At 41.1% G+C, this 25,108-nt stretch overlaps 1 protein-coding gene across 4 annotated transcripts in view; it reads right to left on the bottom strand.

Annotated features, from left to right (window-relative positions):
- ZZZ3 (zinc finger ZZ-type containing 3) overlaps positions 1-25,108 on the bottom strand; it is a 93,476-nt gene that overhangs the window by 51,476 nt on the left and 16,892 nt on the right. For 2 of the 4 annotated variants that reach the window (XM_044003850.1, XM_044003854.1), the window contains exons 2-4: positions 21,985-22,132; positions 12,563-12,701; positions 39-1,576 (exon numbers count right to left, since the gene is read on the bottom strand). In XM_044003850.1, the coding sequence (XP_043859785.1) occupies positions 39-1,525 (1,487 nt within the window). In that variant the 5' untranslated portion in view covers positions 1,526-1,576; positions 12,563-12,701; positions 21,985-22,132. The remainder of the gene's footprint in view (positions 1-38; positions 1,577-12,562; positions 12,702-21,984; positions 22,133-25,108) is intronic. The other 2 variants (XM_044003851.1, XM_044003852.1) reach the window with 1 other exon arrangement.

The raw sequence follows: 25,108 nt of genomic DNA, 5'->3' as shown, positions 1-25,108 counted from the left end.
AAGCAAGCAGAATTCATGGTTACCATGGTTACACATACTCTTTGTTGTGTTTCAATGCCACATGATCTGACTCAAAGTAATACACGTCAGGCTCCTCCTCGTCCTCCTCGGGGGCTCGCGGAGCAGCACTCTCTTTGGCAGGCGCCACATACCCAGGAGGGAGCCTGGCCTCCAAGGGTGGCGATCCAGGCTCACAGCTTGTGCCCTTTCCAGTCTGAGGAGCCTCCTCAGAGTCTGTGGGAGAACCATTGACATTAACACTAAGAGTGACATTCTTTTCTGCTGGACTAAGATGGTTCTCCTCCATTGGTCCATTTTCTCTACAAGGAGAGTTAGTTTTTGTGGGACTACCTTTGCTCGGGGCAGCCCTCCGTGGCGAAGTTCTCAATGTGTAGCGGTGCTCTTGGGGTTCAGCTAAAGAGGTCATTGGAGCAGAAACACAGTCCAGGGCAGAAGCGGCGGGTACAGGCTCTCCTGAGACGGGAGCCCTCGCGTGACCAGCCCCGCCAGTGCCGCTGGTGTTTTCATGACACGGCTGCTCCCGGGAGGCGCTATCTCCTACCACATCAACTTCCTCCTCAGAATCCCTTAAAGATGGCTGAGTTTCAGGCAAGGGCACTGGAGCTGGCTCAGGAGTCAGCTCGTTATTGGGCTCCTCGGACTGACAGGCAGCTCCTAGTCTGTGGTCCTCCAACTTGACCTGCACTTGGGAATTTGTGCAAGGCACATTATGGTCTACAACACTCTCTTCTTCCCTACTCTCAACCAAACAGGAGGAATGGGTATCTGCATTCCCATTTTCAGCTACCAATTGTTCCTGCAGTGTACAGGAAGCAGGACTGTCCTGTCTGGGGTTCCCGTCAAGCTGACAGTCATCACAGTGGAGAAGAGGAGAGTCACTGTCATCGACCCCATTAAAAGCGTGATAGCCTGTGATTTCTTCAATGACAGCTGAGTTTGGGGACACTTCCCCGCTAGCATTCACCTTTTTAATTTCCCTTTTCTCACAATCAGCCAGTAGAAGGCATCGACAAGCTCCTTTAGCCCCTTGGGGATCAGCACCATTGTCCACTGTGGGGCGACTCCGCTCTGGCGAGCCCTCCTTGTCACCTTTCGCAGGGGACTCTTCCTCAGAGCTGCTCAGGGCCTCCGAGCGGAGACAGCGTTTCAGTCGCTTTAGAATGGGGGAAGCCGCTTCACTGGGCCTTCTCTCACAGTTTTCTGCAGTGGGTCTCTCGGCATTGTCTTTTTCCGAAGAAGAAAGCCCTCTTTTCCTCGGGCTGACCCACGGGTCCCGAGTACTCGGCTGTCTTAGGTCGGCGGCTCTCCCGCTGTTAGCCCCTTTCTGAGCTTGCACAGACTCGGGTCTCTTCTTTGGTGATCTTGAGCGCACTTGACAATGGGGAGATCCTTCTTCAGGGTGAGCAATACTACGATTCCTTAAAGTTCTACCACAAAAAGATTCATCCAAGCCGTTTAACCCCACTGTTGATCTTGTGACACGAGTAGATCGAGAAGCAGCCATACTATGGCAAATCCCTAAATTACGGTCATCATGATCCACTCATTGGGAAACCTTCAAAAATGTAAACAAAATAATGAGAAAAAGGTAATAGTTAATATACCCACAAAGATTATATTTAAAGTTCTAACTTTTTAATGGAAGTTCAACTAACATTAAATTATCAGGTTACATAAAAAAAAAAAAATCCTTCATTAACATTTCCAAGTAGATCTACATGGGCACTAAGTTAATAGTGTTCTCCCAAAAGCTGTTTTGTTTTTTTTAATGATCAAGTTAGACACTATTCCATACTAGTTTTACCATCATCTTGAACTTATACAATCAATTTTGTTCTTCTACATTTTTTCCGATCAGTTTTTAACTGTCCTCACAATATCCCTGGCAGGTAGGTAGAGGGACTCTGCTCTTTTTGATTCTCCCTTACTCAAAGTGAGTTACAAGTCAAATCCCATTACAACAAACTCCTAGGCAACATTTAGAATAGGGTTCTTTCCACTGGAATTTTGTTGCAATTAGGTGGTTAGGAATCCCATTCCTGGCCTTCAGTGGTTAGAAACAAAATTACCAGCTCAGTCTCTGCAAATGGGAAAGAGAATTAGTCAGTACAGAAGTCCTCCAAAGAGAGTACAGACAGAAACCTCTGATTTCAAGATGGAATCAACATAACATCCAGCATCTCTCCTGGATCTCTGGGGGTGCCAAGGTTACCCTAGTCTGGGTCCCTGGGTGGTTTGGCTCTTTTTCCTGGCAGGGACACTGGGACATATGAGGGAAGCAGCACCAGAAGCCAATCCCCGGAGGGGCCATGGAGGATGTAATACCTTTCTTCTGTATTGGTATGTGGTGCACTATGGCTTTACACCAACTTCCAATGGAAGACAGAGAGAGAGGGAGGAACAGAGGCTAAGCTCCCCTTCTACTGCAAAGCTTCCAAGCACTCTCAAGTAACTAAGTGACTGAAAAAAGAAGCCCTGTACCAACACTCCCCCTGGAGCCCAAACTAAGAACCGCAAGAGATCCAAGTATCCATCAACCACCACTTCTTAAGTACCTACTATGCGCCAGACACTATGCTAAGTGCTGACGCTAATGAGAACGCTGTCTGAAAGCAAACAGAGAAGAACCAGGAAAGGTCTATACACAGATGTTTTTTGTTCCACAGTACACACTCCTCACTGAAGTTTTGTTGGCAGAATGTTAAACGCCCACAAAAGCAGTGCTGGAATGACACTCACAGCACTGTTGCTCCCCACATTTTTAAAGTCAGAATTCCAATGTTAGGAGATCCCCAGGGCACTGTTATCTTAGGCAGAACATGACAAGACAATCACTGTGGTCAGTCTTTCAATGCTGTGGTTTTTATTATAATGGGATCCGACCGATAATTTCCTTTTGTTTCATGTCTGCACAGGTAACGTCAAAATTATGATCTATTTTTTTTCCCATTCAAAAGCGATTAAAACTGAAACCCTAACAGTAAATTTCAACTCCATGAAAAAAAAGAAATTATGACAAACTGGAAATTTCTTTTCAAAGAAGGGGGGGAAGAAAGGGTGAAAAATATTCAAAATAATATAATATTCTTCATAAGCCCATGAATGAGACTCTTTAATCGGAAAGTGATAGATACTAGAAAGTACTAAAAGCAAGAAAGAAGGTACCAAGGAAATATAACATTAAACTTAAGCTTCAATTACAGAACCTACATCATTAACAAAGGCAAATATTCACAAATAACACCAACAATTCTATACTGTTCAGATCCTACTGGCTCTAATTCTACAAATTAATACAAAAGTATGTAGCTAGCTCATTAGTTACACTTCTAAAGTAATGCTAAGGGACGGAGCCAAGATGGCAGAGGAAAGGCAGTAAGTACTCAGAGCTCCTGACACAATCACTCCAAAAAACTCCAAATAATGCCATAAGACAATTCCTGGAACCCACAAAAGGACAGGCTGAGACCATTTTCCAGCCAAAGATGGCTTAGAAGTTTGACAGGAAGGGTCTGTTGTACCGGGGTGGGAGTGAGCCCAACCCCATGGTCATGCCAACATAGATCCAGCCCCAGGCAGGTTGGGCCAAAGAAATTTACCCCCAGAGCCTCTGAATCGGCTGCAGCACCAGCATCTTCTGGAACTAAGCTCATGGTCTAGTGAGAGGGCTAAGTGGTTGGCAAGGGGGTTGGCTAGAGCTGAGGAGGATTCAGTTATTCTATCCCAGCAGGGAACCAGGAATAAATCTTGAGTGGCAGCAGCCCAGGTGGGGAGGGGCACAGGCTCACCGTAGCTTTCAACCCAGCGAAACCCTTGTTTTCTGGTCGGACAGCAAGTAGGCTTGGGGTTATTTACAGACCACAGGACAGGACAGGAGAGTGAGGAACCTGCCCCTCCTTAAATCTTACCACCTTGGACCCCCTGAACCTTATTGCAGCCTGGAAGCAGTGCTCCACTTTAAGGAGTTAAAATCAAGAAATAGGCAGGAAAGATGAGCAGACAGAGAAAGTTTTTTAGTGACAAGAAAGATCGAGGTGCACCTTCAGAAGAGGATAGCAACATCAGGGCTCCTACATCCAAAGCTTCCAAGAAAAATATGAATTGGTCACAGGCCATAGAGGCACTCAAAAAGGACTCTGAAGATAAAGAGAGGTAGAGGAAAAATGAGAGTGATGCAGGAAAGTCATGAGAAAAAAGTCAACAGCTTGAAAAGTCAAATGGAAAAGCTCTCTGAAGAAAATAATTGCCTAAGAATTAGGATTGAATAAATGGAAGCTAATGACTTTATGAGAAACCAAGACACAATAAAGCAAATCTGAATGAATAAAAAAATACAGGTCAATACCTTGGAAAAACAGCTGACCTGGAAAACGGATGTAGGAGAGATAATTTGAAAATCATTGGACTACCTGAAAACTATGAACAAAATAAGTTTAGACATCATCTTCCAAGAAATTATCAGGGAAATTTGCCCTGATATTCTAGAAGCAGAAGGTAAAATAGAAATCGAAAGAATTCACCAATCGCCTCCTGAAAAAGATCCCAAAAGGAAAATTCCCAGGAATATTATAGCCAAATTCCAGAGATCCCAGGTCAAGGAGAAAATATTACAAGCACCTAGAAAAAAGGAATTCAAATACTGTGGAGCTACAGTCAGGATAACACAAGATCTAGCAGTATCTACATTAAAGGACCAGAGGGCATGGAATATGATATTCAGTAGGGCAAAGGAACTGGGACTACAGTCAAAAGTCACCTACCTCCCACCGCCCCCCCCCCCAAAAAAAGAAAAAGAAAAATCAACTACCCAGCAAAACTGAGTATAATTTTTCAGGGGGAAAAATGGGACTTCAATGAAAAAGAGGACTTTCAGGTATTTGTGATGAAAAGACCTGAACTGAATCGAAATTTTGACTTTCAAATACAAGACCCTGGAGAAGCTTAAAAACGTAAACAGGAAAAAAGAAACCATAAAGGATATTAAAAGATTAAACTGATTACATTCCTACACGGGGAAGATAATACTTCTAATTCATAAGATCTTTCCCAGCATCAGGGCAGCTGAAAGGAATACACTTAGACAGAGGGCACAGGCATGAACTGAATATGAAGGGATGATATCTGTAAAGCATTTATTTTTTGTTTATCCTTGTTTTGTGTGGGGCAAGCAGGGTGGGGTGGCTTATGTCTGGGGCCAGATTTGGGCTCAGGACCTCCTGGGTCCAGGGGCTGGTGCTCTGTCCACTGTGTCACCTAGCTGACCCATGATGACATCTTCAAAATAAAGTTATGGGGCAAGAGGAATGCAACAGAAGAAAGGGAAAGGGGAAGATGGACTAAGGAAAAGTAGCTTACATAAAAGAAACAAGAAAAAGCTTATGGAAGGGAGGGAAGATTGGGAAGGAGTGGGGGAGTGAGTGAACCTTACTCTCATCAGAATTGGCTCAAAGAGGGAATAACATACACACTCAAGTGGGTATAGTAATATATTGTGCCCCCAGGGAAAGTGGAAGGGGAAGGAGATGGGGATGGTGAAGGAAGGGCAGATTGAGGGAGGGGGCAGTAAAAAGCAAAACACTTTTGAGGATGGATGGGGTAAAGGAAGATAGAAAATAAGAGTAAATATCATGGGGAGGGAATAAGATAAAGGGTAATACAGTTAGCAATAGTAACTGAAAGAAATGATGAGCAGGATAATATCAGAAGGACGTATGAAAAATTCAAACCATCAACAGAGGAAGAACTGATGGTATCTGAATATAGATTGAAGTATAATTTTATTTGTTAACCCCTCTTTCTGAAGGTATTCTGTCTCTTTTCTTTCACAACCTGACTAATGAGAAGATGTTTTGCATGACTGCACATTTATGACTTATACTGAATTGCTGGATTTTATAGGGAGGGATGAGGAGAGAGGGAAGAAGAAAATTTAGAATACAAAGTTTTAAAGAATCCATGTGGGGGCAGCTAGGTGGTACAGTGGATAAAGCACCAGTCCTGGATTCAGGAGTACCTGAGTTCAAATCCAGCCTCAGACACTTGACACTTACTAGCTAGCTGTGTGACCCTTGGCAAGTTTCTTAACCATCATTGCCTCGCCAAAAAAAAAAAAAAAATCAATGTGAAGGGGCAGCTAGGTGGCACAGTGGATAGAGCACCAGCCCTGGAGTCAGGAGTACCTGAGTTCAAATCTGGCCTCAGACACTTAGCACTTACTAGCTGTGTGACCCTGGGCAAGTCACTTAACCCCAATTGCCTCACTAAAAGAATCAATGTGAAAAGTAATTATGAGCAGGAAGAGTTTAGAGAAACCTGGAAGGAATTACATAAATTGATGCTGACTGAGGACAGAACCAGGAGAACATCATATACAGTAACAGCAACACTGTGTGATGAACAATGGGGATAGACTTGGCTCTTTTTAGCAATACAATGGTCCAAAACAATTTCAAAGAACTCCATGACAGAAAATGTTCTCAACATCCAGAAAAAAGAACTGTGGTTTATGAATGCACACTGAACCATACTGTTTCTACTTTGGGGCTGGTTTTTTCCCGTGTTTTTTGAGGTTTTTCCCTCATGCTCTGATTCTTCTTTCACAATATGATTAATGTAGAAATATGTTTAATGTGATCGCACATATCTAACCTCTATTAGATTGCTTTCTGTCTTGGGGAGGAGGGAGGGTGGGAGAAAATTTTGGAACTAAAAATCCTTTGAAAACAAATGTTGAAAACTATCCTTATATGTAACTGGAAAATAATAAAATACTGAATTATTAAAAAGAGAAAAAAAGGGGCAGCTAGGTGGTGCAGTGGATAAAGCACCAGCCCTGGATTCAAGAGTACCTGAGTTAAAATCCGGCCTCAGACACTTAACACTTACTAGCTGTGTGACCCTGGGCAAGTCACTTAACCCCAATCGCCTTACCGGAAAAAAAAAAAAGAGAGAGAAAAAAATATTTTAAAAAACACTGTCTTCTAAATACTAAAAATGTTTCTATTCTTATTAACTAGAATGAACTCCTATGTCCAACTGTGCTACAAATAAAACGATGTTTCACTGGTACCTGGTATAGTCAACTATGTTCTGCTCTGTGTGGTCACTGAACTATAAATTAGGACATTCCGATTTCATACCTAAACCACATATTTATTGCTATTAACAAAAAGATTATAATAAAGCTAGGATCTGATGGGTTAAGAAAACTTAAAACGAAGGTGTCTATCAAGGCCAGAAGAGCTTTCCACTGAAATTTATATGCCAATCACATGTAAATTATGTACAAGATATCTCAAACGTATTTTTTAGTTAACAATCTCCCTCTTCTTGATTCTACTTTTGCTTCCACTCTCCTGACCCTCATGAAAAACACACAGATAAGGAATGTAAGGTTACATCTACATTTTATGGTGTCAAGGACCAAGTTCAAACATCTCAATCCCCCCAAGGGTTGCTATATCATGACTGGGAAGGGAGCTCCCTTCACATCTATTGGGCAGAAGAACTAATTGGAGAAGCTCTTGGGGTGACTGAAGGAGTTATCAATAAACATCAGATAGGATGGGTCAAGTTCAAATCTGCCTAGTCGGCAATATTTCAGCCCAACTTCCAAGAATCAGAAGTCAGCACAGTGGCAGCAGTCTGCCCATACTCCTGCAAGAAGAAGAGCATTGCTATGGAACTAGAAATGCTACAGCATTAGGCCACAGAGGACTGTTGCCTGGCAAAGTAAACATGGATGATGCTCAACATGGAGCCAGATTCAGACTAAAGCTCTTTCCTGATAAACCTAAGAGAAGCATATCTAAGAGAGACAACCCCCAAATTTCTATCTTGTTGCTGAACACATCTAATCAAAGAATTAGTTGGCCTGTGAAACTTGGGCCTGGCACTCAGCCATTAGAAAATATCTCCCACTTTTTTGAGTTGCTCAAGACCCCTCCATAAAGCTGTATTGTAGTCTTGCCTTTCTCAGATATTAAAACAGAATTCCAAAAGTCTCAGAAAGTATTCCTCACTCTCTGTTTCTAATTTCAACTCCCCCTAGGAAGGTAAATTTCCAAGTGAAATGAAAACCTGTTGATTACAGCCTCCCATAACCAGTACCAAGATTATCATCATATGGGAGCAGGAAGAACATGGTAAAAAGTTGTTGAAACAGGGAACAGTTGCCAAAAATCACAACTGCAAGGCAATTCTTTTTAAAAAGTCTCTTAGATAGACAGTGCTCTTGGTATAATCTTTGAAACGGGCTATGAAACCGCAAAAGGCAGTTGGTGAATAAAAGTTAAAAGACAATGCCTATGGTTCCTTTGAATTCAACTCCAAGATCCCCACAGTGATACTGATGAATGATCTTGCTTAGAGGTCAGATTCCATGTGATTGTTTATGCTGAATTATATCAAGTGAACAACAGTCTAGGCAAACTTCCTGCATTCTTGTGAAGATGGAAGTGTGGAAAGGAAGGAAGATCTGGAGATAAGCCTCCAGACTGGCTGCCAATACAACCTTGAAATTAGTTAATAGCCAGGGATCCCCGTTTGTGAAAATCAAAAGGTTAAGACCAATTTTTCCCCTGGAAAATCAATCTGAAACCTAGGAACAACATGAAGCCCATATCTACTGCGCCATTCTTTAAAGAGGGCATTCTTCAAGCTAAACTATGTGTTCGCCTACATTGTTTTTCTGAGTGTCCATCTCTACAATTCAAATCATGCAGCAGTGAATTCCATCCACAAAGTGTGGACACTTGTTTTTGTTTTATTTCAAGGGCCCACACTCCCACCCTCCCTACTGATAATTACTGCAGGGTCTCAAAAGCAGACTATAGAAGCCCAACCGTGGATCTGGCTAGGACTGGAAGCTCCCTAGTAACAGAAAAAGAACTAATTCTACTTACAAATTGCCTAGTCATTTGCACTGCACCTTTAATGGAAAGAGTTTAACCCCAAAATAATTATAACTTTACATTTCTACAATCTACTTGTCATACTTTCTACATAAAGGAGAGAACTGAAAAGCCATATATACTAATATGATCTTCAGTAATTCTCAAGGCATATAGATAACTTACCTGTACAACCAAAGAGCTATTATTTGGGGGAAAATCATATCTTTGGAGAGTTTTCATTTTTTGCTATCCAGAAGGATTTGGACCCAAATAACTGAATAAAATTCAGGCTTCACTGAATGAACCTTTCCATTTCAGCCAAGAGGTAATTAGAAGCTCTCAGATTCCTTTATTTAAAAGAGAAAATCAGTTCTGAAACGTTAGCCAATGCCCTTAGTCAGGGGTAAGAGAAATCTGTCCACAAGATGAGTTCTTTGGAAAATTACACAAAGTCAGGGTGTACACGATTTCAAGAACAGAGTATCACCTGTAAGTGACCCCCAGTCTCAAGAATGCTGAATGACAGATTACGTAATCATTTATTCAGAAACCAACAAATCTCTAAGCAAAGTTGGCCACGTAAGTAAGATCACCGTGCAATAGCTTCCTATGTGAATCTAAGTTCACTTTCAGTCAAATAATCGCTATTCCAAGATCAAAATGTACCAGGGCACCCGGGTCACTTAGAGGCAATTAATAGCTATTCCAAAAATCAAAATGTGCCTTCTTTCTAGAAACTGCCATGAAACAACAATTTTTAAGAACCTGAAATGATGACTGTCCATCACAAGATAAAGAAACAAATCTGGCCTCAGACACTTGACACTTATTAGCTGGACAGGAATCAAGTAGGGTCAGAACTGAAAGACCCAACACAAAGAGTGCCCACAAATGGACTGATGGATGCTCCAGAACCATGATGAGAGTCAAAGACTGGGTTTCAAACCCTAAGCGGGCCATTAATGAATGTGACTTTTAACTAGTCACTGCAGTTTATGAGGCCTCAAGTGGCAACCAATAAAAAGAGGGCTAAGACTTCTTCCTGCTCTAGAAAGATGAGGGTTCCTTTAGACAATATTCTCGATCCAGAATTGTGGCTTCTGCCATTTTTATCACTTACAGATTTACAGACGACCTGAAGCTGAGGAGAATGAAGCCACTGAGTGACAGAGGTTTAAGTCATTATTCAGGATAACCCACGGGTTGAATTTGACATGATATAACTTAATCCAGACAAACATAAATGTCCTGTATTGACGTTCAGAATACCAACTGCACACATCCCTGAAGGGAGAAACGCGCTAGGAAGACGTGGGACATTTTGTGGACCAGCAACACCGCCGTCCTACAGAACTCCCTGGGACTCAACAACATGATTTCACTGGTGATGAGACTCCTTGCACCAGTGGAGGTCAACAACTGTCATGTGATTCACAGCTTTACACAACTGCCCAAGATTGGGTGAATTTTCCTGCCTTGACCACCATACATGTCAGAGGAGAAACGTGGCTTGGTCCAGCTTCCTATCCACACCACCCCACATGAAGAAAATGATGTGGTAGATAGAAGATGCACTTATATTGCAGGCATACTGTCCAGAGCTAGAGGAGGAGACATACCCCTGCTATAGCCTCCCCTCATTACACCATATCACACAAGGGGGGGGAGGGGGGGAGGGGGGGGAGGGGGGAGAGGGCACAGGAGGTTGCACTGTGCCCAGGTACTTACTTACTGGGCCTAGGGTCAGGGAAACCTGGCTTTGAATTGGCCCTTTGGTTACATTTACTTTTAATATTGGGGGGGAGGGGGGGGAAGAATGAGTGTTAAGTGACTTGCCCAGGGTCGCACAGCTAATAAGTATCAAGTGTCTGAGGCCAGATTTGAACTCAGGTCCTCTTGCATCCAGGGCTGGTGCTTTATCCACTGCACCACCGAGCTGCCCCTGAATTGGCCCTTTGGACACTTACTAGTTGAGTGACCCTGGGAAAGTCACTTAACCTGTCTGCCTCAGTTTCCTCAAGTGCTAAATGAGGTATAATAGCTATCTCCCAGGGCAGCTGTGAGGGTAAGATAGGATACAATTTGTAAAAGTGCTCAGCACATTGCTAGCACATAGTAGGCCCTATATACAAGCTTCTTCCTTTGCTTACCATCACAAGCAAACAAAATCAAGGCATAAAAGAACTGGGGAAGGGACAAGAACATTAAACCATGAGCACAGCACTGAGATCCTGGAAAGGAAAGGGTGGCCATGAACAAGTGAAATGAAGACTCCATCTTCTTAGCCTCTGAAAGCAGAGGGCAGACTTGGGGTCAACACAGGGAGAACCCTGCTCACAACTAAAGCCTTTCAAAAATGAAAGAGGTGGCAGCTCCACCCCACCCTCGCACCCCCCTGCCCCATCCCAATCCAGCGGGGAACTGGAGAAGGGAATCCTGCTCCAAAGACTGGTGAGACAACAGACTCATCTCTACGTCTGCAGGATCTTCACAAACTGCCATCTCTGGCCTCTCTGCCTTGTGAAATGGACATCTACAAGGTCGCTACAGGCTCGACCCAAGTAAAATTGACTTCACTGTCTACACTCCCTCCACTCTCAAGACAAGCAAACTATGGAGCCACGCTAATATCAGAGAGGATTAAAAAAACCTTCTCAAGTCTGCCAAGGCATGCACCATCCGGGACAATAGAGGAGCCTCACTTAATGAACAAGAGCTTGACTCTACCAGTGCTTCATCTTTCTAAGGTAAGGAAGAAAGGCATTTTAGAAAGAATTTCCAAACGCTTAAGAATAGATGTTTTTCTAGGTGATTCATTTAACCAGGAAAGTCCATTTATGGGGTAGGAGGCCAAAGAGAACATTTCCCAAGGAACTGGTTGATCAGAGTTGAAATTTATGATTCCTTTGAATGTCATTCTTTTCAGAGGTAGAATTCTATTATATGACACCAAAGAGGAGAAAAGCGGTCTAACATGAAATCTTGGGTCAGACCTGGGATAATTAAGTAAGGCTATTACTTTTTAAAGCTAGTCAACAGAATTACCATTTCACTTACATGGGAGAGCAAATTCTCTTTAAGCTCTAAAAGCTAGTTCACTTTAAGCATAGAGCTCAAACTGTGTCCTAAGTTCATTACCTGAAAGACCAATGTATTGCTATTAGAACTAAGGAGAAAGGAATTGAGCCTGAACACTTGGCCACTCACAAAACTGCCCTAAAGCCTGCTAGAAATTTTCACCAAGAAAAGTCTTTGGCAGGTAAACTGTCTAGCTATGAAAATTATACTGGCATCTAAGCTAAGTTAATAGTAAGGAGGAAAAAAAAGAGCTAGTCTTTCAAAAACATAATCCTGACCAAATGCATTGGCTGGGACAGTGAGAGAAGGTATTATTCTGTTTCACTATTGGAGAAGAAAGGGCTCAGTACTTCCCAGTGTCTCTCACAGGACATAAGGACCAATGGAGAATATTAAGTCTCCATTCTAGCATTCTAGGTCTAGAACCTAACGGGCCTACCTCATTTCAACAACATTCTCAATTGAGGAAACGTACCCCACAGATATGTCCATTAAACACAGTTATCTCATGATTCTCAATCATTTCTACTAACTATGCCCAGAGGGCATTAAAGTCCTATTTTTCTTACCTTTGGACAAGTGCTTCACTTAGAACGTGATTCCCAGGCTTCTGTATTTATCCATATCATCAATGTTAATGTCCATGTTACTATATTGAGACTTCAGATTCTTAATTATTTATGGGGTTATATTAGCACAGCTCGATATCTGTGAAGGAAAACCACAATATAATTACTAAAAATGTCATTTTACAACAATTCAGAGAAAATAATTATGGCATTTAAGATTTACATAATATAACATCTCTGACAAACTTTACAAACATGATTTTTTGCAACTGTCTATGAAATACGTGCTGTCTTCATATTAGGGCTGATCAGAAACAAAATAAAGTGAATTAGAAATGTACTTTCAAAGGGGCTCTCATTATAAACACACATGCATAAATTTTTGTAGCTCAATGAAATCTAGGGGATCCAGTACATTTTGAAAAATCTGTAATTCCAAACTTTCCTTTCTGGCCTCTAATATAGGCAAATGTTTTTTTGGGGGGTTGTTTTTGTAATAGAAGCAGCAACAGCAGAAGGCTACAGTTATCCCCCTATTTAAAACGGATCACACATCCTATCTCTTCTAATGTCAAGTGGACAATCATTGATTATCATGAACCAAGCCATGTGCTTAGCAATGGGAATAAAACAAGCCCCTGCTATCAGCAAGTTCAGTCTGTTGAGAAGACAATGTGCAAAACAACTCCACACAAAGAAAATCTACACAGGCCAAATTGGGGAAAATCTCAGAAGGAAGGCATGAAGATTCAGAAGGACTAGGAATGGCTTCCTGCCCAAGGAAGGGTTTGAGGTGAGAGCTGAAGAAGCTAGAAGGCAGAGAGGAGGAGAAAGAACACTATCTAAGTACTATCAGAGTAAAAAAATCATATTTTATTCAGGAAATCTTCTGGACCTATACTATCTTTTCAAAAGCACACTAAAAATGGATTATGTGTAAGCTTAATTGTGGTGGAGGGAGAGAGAAAGAGGGGAAGTTACCACTACCACACTGTCACTCTGAGGTTATATTTTCTAAGTGTGGTAAAGAGAGGTGGCTGTAAGGCATAGTGGATAAATGGCAAGCCTGCCAGGAAAACCTGGGTTCAAGTCCAATTTCTGGCTCCAAATGACTGTGTGACTCTGGGGAAGTCACGATCTCTCAATGCCCTAGTCACCTCTCTCAAATTAGAAACTGCACAAGAATTTCCTTGATATGAAATCAAACATGGAAGAAATAACAAAACTTAGATCGCACCTTCCCAAATCCCACCCTCACCCCTAAAACAATAAACAATGATTTTCTTATATTACTTTGAAAGTACAGAAGAATGGCTTCATAAAACACTGATGAATGTCCTAGTGATTTAGTCTTTCCCACTGGAAAATATCATCAAAATTATTTACAGAGATAAATGGAAAAGAAGTTTGATTTACAGACTGAAATACAACTGAGTACAAAGAATTTGGGATCTTAAAGATCATCTATTCCAACCCATTCATTACAATCGAGGCAACTGAGGTTCAAGAGATGTTGACTTATCCAGGTCACTCAGGTAAGGAACAGGAGAGTTGGGAGGTCAACCCTCGGAATCCTGGGAAGGGCTCCTTGCAATATGGCACAATGCTCTTAGTGGATTGGCTCAATTTAACCTCTCATATACTCACTAAGATGTCATCAAATATTCTTTTTCTGGTGGCAAAAAATTGGAAATCGAGGGAATGCCCATCAATTGGGGAATGGCTGAACAAGTTGTGGTAAAGAATACTGTTGTGCTGTAAGAAACGATGAGCAGGCAGATTTCAGAAAAACCTAGAAAGACTTAAGTGGACTGGTGCTGAGTGAAGTGAGCAGAACCAGGAGAACACTGCACACAGTGACAGCAACATTGCGAGATGATCAACTGTGATAGACTTAGTTCTTCTCAGCAATACAACGATCCAAGACAATTCCAAAGAACCCATGATGGAAAATGTTCTCCACATTCAGAAGAACTGTGGATTCTGAATGCAGATTGAACCATACCATTTCTACTTTGGGGTTGTTGTTTTTTTTCTTTTTTGAGGTTTTTGCCTTGTGTTCTGATTCTTCTTTCACAACATGACTAATAAAGAAATATGTTTACTATGATTGTACATACATAACCTATATAAGATTGCTTTCTGTCTTGGGGAGAGGGGAGGGAAGGAAGGGAAGGAGAAAAATTTGGAAGTAAAAATCTTATGAAAACAAATGTTGAAAACTATCTGTAACTGGAAAATAATAAAATACTTTTATGATTTAAAAAAAAGATATCATCAAGGGATTGCCACTGGTGCAAAGGTAAGCAATTCACCAAAGGGCCACGATCCCCATGTAACAAACGATCCTAGGACTGAATGGCACATAAAGATCCGGCATGCCACTGTACCCAAAATCCCCAGTCTTAGATAGTTCTTTATTAACCAATCTAATTGTTGGTGCAGATGGGAATGGGAGTGACACCACCATTTAGTCTATATAAGAGAAATAAATAGAGTTTCTCTTACACCTGTTTTAGGGACATCCAATAGGACACCAGCTCCTTCCAAGCAGTGACTGTTCCATGTTTGTCCCTGTGTCCCCAAAGCTAAGCACAGGGCACTTGGCATTTTCTCACTGATTGACTTGGGAGAAGTTTCCCTGGAAAGTTACTAATGTACCCAGTCTTCTCCATGCAACAGAATGGAATTAAAACTATTTGGTAGCAGCAATACCACTCCTGAGATCATAAAAAAGGGGAAAGGACCCACGTGTACAAAAATATTGACAGCTGCGCTTTTTGTGGTGGCAAGGACTTGGAAATTGAGGGGATGCCCATCCATTGGGGAATGGCTGGACAAGCTGTGGTATATGAATGTAATGGAATTCTATTGTGCTGTAAGAAACAATGAGCAGGTGGAGTTCAGAGAAACCTGGAAGGACTTGCATGAACTGATGATGAGTGAGATGAGCAGAACCAGGAGAACATTGTACACAGTATCAACATTATGTATTGATCAACTGTGATAGACTAGATTCTTCTCACCAATCCAATGGTACAAGAAAGTTCCAAAGGACTCATGATGGAAAAGGCTCTCCAAATCCAGGGAAAAAAAAAAAAGGGAACTGTGGAATATGGATGCTGATTGGCCAAACTATTTCTTTTGTTCTTGGCATTTTTGGTTTTCTGTTTTGAAGTTTTTCCTCTTTGCTCTGATTCTTCTCTTATAACATGACTAATGAAGAAATATGTTTAATGTTAATATGCATTTATAACCTATATCAGATTGCCTGCTGTCTAGGGGAGGGAGGGAGAAAAATTTGAAATTGGAAATCTTATATGAACAAATGTTGAAAACTATTTACATGTAAAAGAAAGTAATAAAATACTTTTATTTAAAAAAAAAACTATTTGGTAGCCACTAATTAAAAGCCAATGATGTTTCTGCTTCAAACCCTAGTGTTGCTGTTTTCAGTTGTGTCCAATTCTTTGTGCATTTGGGGTTTCCTTGGCAAAGATGTTGGAGTGGTTTGCCATTTCCTTCTCCAGCTTATCTGACAGATGAGGAAACTGAAGCAAACAGGGTTAAGTGACTTGTCCAGGATCACAGAGATAGTAAATATCTGAGGCCACATTCTAACTCAAGTCCTCCTGAGTCCAGGCCTGACAATTTGTCCACTGTGCCACCTAACTGCACCCCTCAAACCCTATACAGATTCTAAAATATTTTTAAGGCAGTTCAAGTCTAAAGATTTACATATTTAGAGTTAAAAATTATAAACAAAAAATACTGTTGCTTATTTCTAATCTAGGTATTCCTAAATTCCTTTGAAGAAGTTTCCATAGTTGCTAGAATTAACAGTGAAGCTAAACCAGCCAACACTCTAATAATCCTCCAGTGTGTTCCAGATTTCATTCACTGTGCACTTCAAACATAAGCAAGGAGGCCAAATGCTATATACAGCCAATCCAGAACAGGGCCCCAAAAGGTGAACATTTCACTTCAGTCTAAAAAAAAAAGGAACCTATATTTGATGAATCTTTAAAAATTACTGTTTCTAGAAACATACCAAAAGAGCAAGCCAGACAAATGCTATCCCTCATAGCTGCCTTGTTTGTTCCTTCCCACAGAGCTCTGCTTGTTTCCATGGACTAATCAAATTCACTTGCTATTCAAACATTCCAAAAGGCAATCCAAGAACCATTCTTCACCGCAAAGAATTACTTTTCTTAATACTCAGATTCTAACACTGGTACTTCTGTGTTAGACTCTAAGAGCTCAGATTTGTGTTCATATGATACATTATTAGTATGATGAGTAAAAACACCAGTGTAACTGTCTCCAAGTAAGTCAGGAAGTGGTATAAAAATAGTTACAAGTAATGCAAAAAAGTATTTACAGATTAAAAAACTATGAAAAAGGGGCGGCTAAGTGGCGCAGTGGATAAAGCACCGGCCCTGGAGTCAGGAGTACCTGAGTTCAAATCCGGCCTCAGACACTTAACACTTACTAGCTGTGTGACCCTGGGCAAGTCACTTAACCCCAATTGCCTCACTAAAAAAAAAAAAAACCAAAAAACTATGAAAATAATTTCTAGAAGTTGTCACATGAAACTTGAATATTTAACAAACTGCAAAAAACTGCATAATTATAAATAAACTTTAAGGCCCATAAAAAATCAAATCTATGTCAATGGTCAAGCAGCAATAACCGTATAGAGCCAGTAAAGAAAGACACCACCTCAATTGGGAAATGGTGAGGGCTGGGGAGGGGGGAATGTTTAATTTTGTTTTTAAGAACCTAACACCAACCAGCTACCAAGAGCTTCTCTGAGACCCTCACAACAATATCTGGAAGACAGATAAAGAGTATGACTAAATAACACATATACCTCTTGGAAAACATTGCTGATTGGAGTGAAAGGACCTGGGTTCAAATTATAGTTGTGTAGCTTATTAGCTGTAACAAATTAGAGCAGCTAGGTCGTACAGTGGATAGAGTGACAGGCCTGGAGTCAGAAGGATCTAAGTTCAAATGTGGTCTCAAACACATACTAGCAGTGCAACGCTGGGCAAATCACTTTACCCTGTTTGCCTCAATTTCCTCATCTTTAAAATGAGCTGAAGAGGGGGCAGCTAGGTGGCGCAGTGGATAGAGCACCAGCCCTGGAGTCAGGAGTACCTGAGTTCAAATCCGGCCTCAGACCTTAACACTTACTAGCTGTGTGACCCTGGGCAAGTCACTTGACCCCAAATGCCTCACAAAAAAAAAATAAAAATAGATGAATTTTGTAAAAAAAAAAAAAAAGAGCTGAAGAAAGAAACACAGCATACCATTCAAAACCAAACCAAACCAAAAACTCAAATGGGGTCACAAAGAGTTGGCCACAACTGAAACAACCAACCAGTCACCCAAAGCACCAGTGGGAAAGGACTGGACAGCTCCATGCTCTCTTGCTACATCTTCCTGGTCATTCTCCCTTCTCTCAGACTCTTCAGCTCTTCCTTTCTCCCCAGGCTGGCCTCCAGACTTCTTTCTTCATCACCTGTGCACATTTGCTTTGGGCATCTCCCCCTCCCCCCCCAATTTTTCCACTTCTCTTTGTGGGTAATGTTCCCATTAAATCTTGAGCTCCCTGAAGACAGGAACTGTCTTCTGCCTGCCTTTGTGTCACCAGCTGGCATACATAACATACAAGGTACTTAATGTTTACTCACTGACGACCTTCCTACTTCTAGCCCGAGTAATCTTCATATCGAATCATATTCCAACCCTGCTTTTAAAAAATAAGGATAACAGCCAGAATCTGGAAAGTGCCTACTCTATGGCATCTGCTTTACAAATATTATCCCCTGATGCACACAACAACCCTGGGAGGTAGATGCTATTATGGTACCCATTCTACAGTTCAGCAAACTGAGTATTTGAATTCCAGTCTTCCTGACTCCAGACCCAGTGCTCTGTGCACCGTGATGCCAGCTATCTGCATCCAAAAAAACCCAAAAAAACCAAAAAAGCCTATCTATCCACGAACTTTCCTAAATTCCTCGGGGTTAGCACTCAAGGTCACTGCACTCTGGGTTACGTCCAGGTTTCCTTCCAACTACAGCCCTCGCTGCATTCTAATCCAACTCCCTCTTCTGCTTTCCTGCATTTCCGCATCTCCAGGAACTCATTCTCCAAGATGAAATCAACTGGGGAACTCATCCCACCTCCAGATCATTTCCCACCAGCTGCCCCATTAGAGAATGAGCAGGTCCTCAAGGGGAGGACGGTCCCTGGTGCATGACTCACCTATTCTGGGACATCCAAAAAGGAGCAGGAGATTTGTAACCACAACTGAGGAGACATGGAATGGATACATACATACATACAGTGGCAGGGAATCACCAGTAGGAAGATGATGGAGTTGATAAAATCCCCAAATGAGATCATAGGAAGAAAACTGCAAAGACAGTCCAGGACAAAAGCTCAGGGAGACTCCTGAGTGGGTACGATTGGAGGACAGTGAGAAGCCCCAAGAGTGAGCAGCAGAGGAAAGCCTATCCAGGAGAGCTGGGCAGTGGCAGAAGTGGCAGATCAAGGAACAGGTTTAGCAATTAAAAGATCACAGCTAACTTTGCAGAGTGCATTCAGATCAAAAGTGCCCAACTCAAATATAACAAAAATGGAAAACACTGGATGTTGGAGGGGATGTGGGAAAGCTGGGATGCTAGTCCACTGTTGGTGGAATTGTGAACAGATGCAACCATTCTGGAGAGCAATTTGGAACTCTGCCCAAAGGACTATAGAACTGTGCATACCTTTTGATCTAGTAATACCACAGGTAGGTTTATATCCCAAAGACATCCCCCCAAAAGAGAAAAAGACCTATTTGTACAAAAATATTTCTAGCAGCTTTTTTTGTGGTGGAAATGAATTGGAAATCAAAGGAATGCCCATCAACTGGGGAATGGCTAAACAAACTGGTATATGATGGTGATAGAATATTATTGTGCTATAAGAAACGACAAGCAGGATGACTTCAGAAAGGCCTGGAAAGACTGTTAAGAACTGATGAGTAGAGGGGCAGCTAGGTGGTGCAGTGGATAGAGCACCAGCCCTGGATTCAGGAGGACCTGAGTTCAAATCCGGCCTCAGACACTTAACACTTACTAGCTGTGTGACCCTGGGCAAGTCACTTAACTCCAATTGCCTCACTAAAAAAAAAATAAAAAAAGAAAAGAAAAGAACTGATGAGTAGAACCAAGAGAACATTGTGCACTGAGATGGCAATGCTGTTTGATGAAGATCTGTGAATGACTTGACTATTCTCAATTATACAATGATCCAAGACAATCCCAAAAGACTATTGATGAAACATAGTATCTACCTCCAAAGAAAGAGCTGATATTGACAGACCACAGACTGAAGCAGGCGATTTTTCACTTTCTTTCATTTTCCTTTTCAAGTTTTCTTGTACAAAATGACTAATATGGAAATGTTTAATATAATTGCACATGTCTAACCCATATCTGATTGCTTACTGCCTCAAGGGAGGGGGGAGGGGAAAGAAGGACCTTCCTCCTCCAGAGATGCTGTGATTCCCTCAGTGAACCTCTATTTATGAGGGTGTCGAGTTGGTTGGAATTAGCTATCTGCTATTGTTTAAAGGAGGTCATGCCAAAGTTTGCATGTGAGATAATAAGATAATAATTTACACAGCACTTTAAGGCACTTTTAAGCCCTTTATACATATTATCACCACAACCTTTGGCAGGGAGGTGCTATTATTATCCTCATTTTTACAGATGAAGAAAATGAGGCAGTCAAAGGTTAAGTGACATAGTTATCCATTTCTGACAAGTATCCCATTGGGCAGATCTTTTACCAATCTAAATGACAAAATGCAGAAGCAGGTCCTATAGCTGAGGAGAAGATGCACAAACACATTTGCCATTTTCTATCTTGTATCTGATCAGTTCAACACTATAAACAGCAGGGCCCCTAGAAGCCAACCCATGTCAAGGAAATATCAAGGAAAGCAACAACTTGGGATTGGCAAGAAAGCAAATTCATTTGAAGAAACAAGAGAATCTAGAGTATCCAGACAAATAATGAAAAAAGCAGGAAATGAAGGGAAACAATCATCCAAATCTCAAACTACAATATAAAGTAGTAGTCATCAAAAATAGATGTTAGAGGGGCCGCTAGGTGGAGCAGTGGAGAGAGCACGGGTCCTGGAGTTAGGAGGACCCGAGTTCAAATCCAGCCTCAGACACTTAACACTTACTAGCTGCGTGACCATAGGCAAGTCACTTAACCCCAATTGCCTCACCAAAAAAACAAAACAAACAAACAAAACAGATGTTACTAGTTAAAAAAATTAAGTAGATCAATGTGAACCCCAGTAATCAATAAATCTGCTAACATGAATTACCTAGAAAAAATGCCCAATTTGAAAATAGGGAAATTGGGAAGTAGTCTTGAAGAAATCAAGCTAAAATCAATTTCTTACACCAAATATCAGAAAAAATTCAAAACGGATGTAATATGAATATTACAGATCATGCTTTAAAAAAATTTTTTAAAAGCAGATTTTACATTTTCATAGCTATGAGTTGGGAATAAATTCTTAATTAAAGAAGGGACAGAGGCAATTACAAAAGAAAAACTATCTTGATTACATGACATACAAAAGCTTTTTTAACAACCAAATTAATGTGTCTAAGATAAGAAAGGAAGCAGACCACTGGAGAAAATTACCGTAGCAAGTTTCTCAAATAAAAGTTTGGAATCCTAGATATATAGACAACAATCATATATGCATACAACAAATATGCCTATGATCCATTCATTCTACTAGATAAGCCAGAGGACACAAACAGTTCTTTTTTTGATTTATCATATACTTTATTTTAATAATAAACATTTTTATTTAAAGTTTTGAGTTCCAAATTTTATCCCTCTTTCCCCCCCTCCCCTCTTCCCTCCCTGAGGTGGTAAGCAATCAGATATAGGTTATACATTTGCAATTGTGTAAAACATTACCATACTGGTCATTTTGTATAAGAAAACTTGAATAAAAGAAAAAAATGAAAGAAAGTGAACAACAGCATGTTTCAGTCTGTGTTCAATCAATATCAGTTCTTTCTTTGGAAGTGGATAGTGGGCTTCATCCTTAGATCTTTGGAATTGTCTTGGATCACTGTATTTCTGAGAATAGTTGTCATTCACAGTTCTTCATTAAACAATATTGCTCTCGCCGTGCACAACTTCCTCTTTGTTCTGCCCACTTCACTATATATCGGTTCATACATGCCTTTCTGAAATCATCCTGTTTGTCATTTCTTATAGCACAGTAATAAGACAGGGACATGGTCTTTATTCCCAGATATGACTGTGATATTAAAAAAAAGAAATCAGACATTTTCTGAAGGCCAGTCTGTATCTTTTCTTACCAAACTTTGGGAGAGACTGAAGATGAGTTGGAAAAACAATCCGAGGAACTCACGGAGCTATGACTGACTGGCAGACTAGAGGCTCTGGAAGTCAGTATTGGCAGCCACAGCAGGGATCAGACCGTAACACTGTGTATGTCAAGGGTGCCTGCAAAAATAATGGAAGAGAAGGTGCACGAGGAGGTATTGGTGTCTAATGGGGACCAGACCAAGATCTAAACATAAGTGGTACACATCCTGGGCGACAGACAAACCAAAGAGCATCATTAGAAGCTGCTGCCAAAGGGATTGAGCAAGCAAAGGCCCAAAATATGGACAAACTCACTGTGTGCACAGATAACCAACTTATCACCAAAGGTATGAATAAATGGATTAACAACTGGAAAGAAAATGGCTGGAAAACAAGTAAAAATTCCAATGTCGTCCACAAAGACGAATTCATTAAGCTGGATAATATGACCCGGGACATGAATGTTGAGTGGAAGTATGTTCCTGCTCGGTCAAAAGGTGAAGGCAATGCTGAAGCTCAAAGATTAGCCAGAGAAGCAACTAGAAAGAAGTGAAAAGACTGGATCAGTACTTGAATGTCAGATATTTAAAGTGTCACTGTTTAACATACAATATAACCTCCAAATCATTTTCTCTTTACCTTTCTCCCCCTTGTGTTGGATCTGTATTCATTGCATGGCTCTAGTTGGCCATTTTTTCTTAATATGCTCTCTCAGTTTTTCAATGTGCTATTTTTGAATAATACAAACAAAAGAAATCATGCTATAAACAACTGTAGAAATCGTTCATATGTACTAAAAAATAAGAGAAAGGCAGAGATCCTCATCTATCAGATCCAACGGAATTTTGACTTGTTTAACTCTTGCCCCAGACCACCTAGGAACCAATCCAGACTACTTGACTGCTCACATGACTTGAGTTAATGAAAGTCACCAACTTTTCCTTCAGGTAAGATGGACTGTGAGATAAACCTGGCCATCTGCACTGACACTGCTTTCTAAGGACTTCCTGTATTTACCACTTGACCCTGCGCTTCTATGCCCTACAGTTTCCCAGTATCCATCTGACCAACTGACCAACGGACCACCTAACATGTCTGCCTGGACCATGCAAAATGCCCCTCTGGTGCATTCTTTTGACCTTTAGGACTTAGAACATTTATAAGTCTTTTCATTTTTACCCAGTAGCTGAACACTTAATATGTTGTCCTTCCCCCAAAAGTGTTAACTTCTGACCACAGACTGTCTTTCTCTAGTTGTTATCCCCCAGTGCTGAACATACTGCTTGCAATTTAGGAATAGGAGTTCAATAAATGGTTTTTTCATTTAAAAAAAAAAAAGAAATCAACAAAATGTGAGGTTTTTAAAAACTGACATGCCTCACTTAAAAAAAAAAGGGGGGGGGCAGCTAGGTGGCGCAGTGGATAGAGCACCAGCCCTGGAGTCAGGAGTACCTGAGTTCAAATCTGGCCTCAGACACTGAACACTTACTAGCTGTGTGACCCTGGGCAAGTCATTAACCCCAATTGCCTCACTTAAAAAAAAAAAACTATCTGACAAAGAAGCTTGTGTTACCTAGGTGTACTTATTATCCAGAGTTGTTAGTAACATCCCAGCCCCATGCCAACATGATGCAAAATACACATCTTCAAATGTCAAGGGGGTTGAATTGAGGTGCCTTGTTTCTGTAAATAAGGGAAATCTTGATAAAAGAGACAGTCTCCCAATAGAAAATCACGTCCAGTCCCAGATCAAGCAAAATGGTTCAACAACCTGTAGCACAGTAGGTACATGAATATAATGTAGCAACAATTTACCCAAAGAAATGATGACTGTGAGGAACACAGAGAGTTATGCGAAGTCTTATATAAAAGAGCAAAGTGAAGTAAACAAGCAGAGTCAGGAAAACAACATACACAGTGGCTAAAACAACACAAATGAAAAGGATGCCCAAATAGGAAATTCACAAGGGAAGAAATCCCATCAATCAGCAGTCTTATGAAAAAATGCTCTAAATCACTAATAATTAGAGAAGTCGCAAGAAAATAGCTCTGATGTCCCTCTTCACATCAGTCAGACTAGGCAAGACAGAAGATGACCGTGAGTGGGTGCGAGCAATGTAGAAAGTTGCTACAAAAAGAGAGAAAACCAATATACATGTGGAAATACATTCCAAGCAGTTCTCTGGGACCCAGCTTATGAATGGAAATGACAAAACAAAAAACAAAGACTTGGCTGAACTCTAGTCAATGTGGCAGCTAAAATGAGAGGCAGAAACACCTACCTCCCATGTAGATATACCAACACAAACCTAAAATTCACTACAAACCAAACAGTAACTGAGAAATCCAATGAGAACTTATAGGAAGTGACATCATACACAGCAGAACTGGAAAACGAAAGGGTTCTAGAAATCCCCAAGCTAAATTAGGAAAAGGGTCACCAACAAAGTCACAAGAGCCAAGCCAGATACAAGAGCCTTTTACAAAAAGCTCTGTGTCCCAAACTAGGAGGAGGGTTAGGCTCCCCACAAGAAGCCTGTCCTGGAGTGGAGATCTTGGGAGCCTTTAGGAGCAAATGCTCTAGAGCAAAGATCTTAAACTGTGGGTTGTGACCCTAAATGGGTTGAGTAACTGAATGTAGGGGTCATGAAAAATTTGGCAATAAATGTTTGATTTGGAAGCAGCTAGGTGGCACAGTGGATAAAGCACAGGCCCTGGATTCAGGAGGACCCGAGTTCAAATCTAACCTCAGATTCATGGCATTTACTAGCTGCATGACCTTGGGCAAGTCACTTAACCCTCACTGCCACACACACACACACACACACACACACACACACACACACACACACACAAGCAAAAAACAAACAAACAAGAATGAACATATTTCATGGGGCAGCTAAGTGGTGCAGTGGATAGAGCACCGGCCCTGGATTCAGAAAGGACCTAAGTTCAAATCTGACCTCAGACACTTGACACTAGCTGTGTGACCCTGGACAAGTCACTTAACCCCAATTGTCCCACCAAAAAAAAAAACTGAAAGAAAAAAGAAAAGAAATGTTTGATTTGTATACCTATCTTATGTATCTATATACCCAGTGTTGCATAAAAACT

This window comes from Dromiciops gliroides, chromosome 4 (genome assembly GCF_019393635.1).
Source record: "Dromiciops gliroides isolate mDroGli1 chromosome 4, mDroGli1.pri, whole genome shotgun sequence".
Taxonomy (NCBI): Eukaryota; Metazoa; Chordata; class Mammalia; order Microbiotheria; family Microbiotheriidae; genus Dromiciops; species Dromiciops gliroides.
The sequence above is the reverse complement of the archived record's forward strand: the minus strand, read 5'-3'. Positions and strand labels throughout refer to the sequence as shown.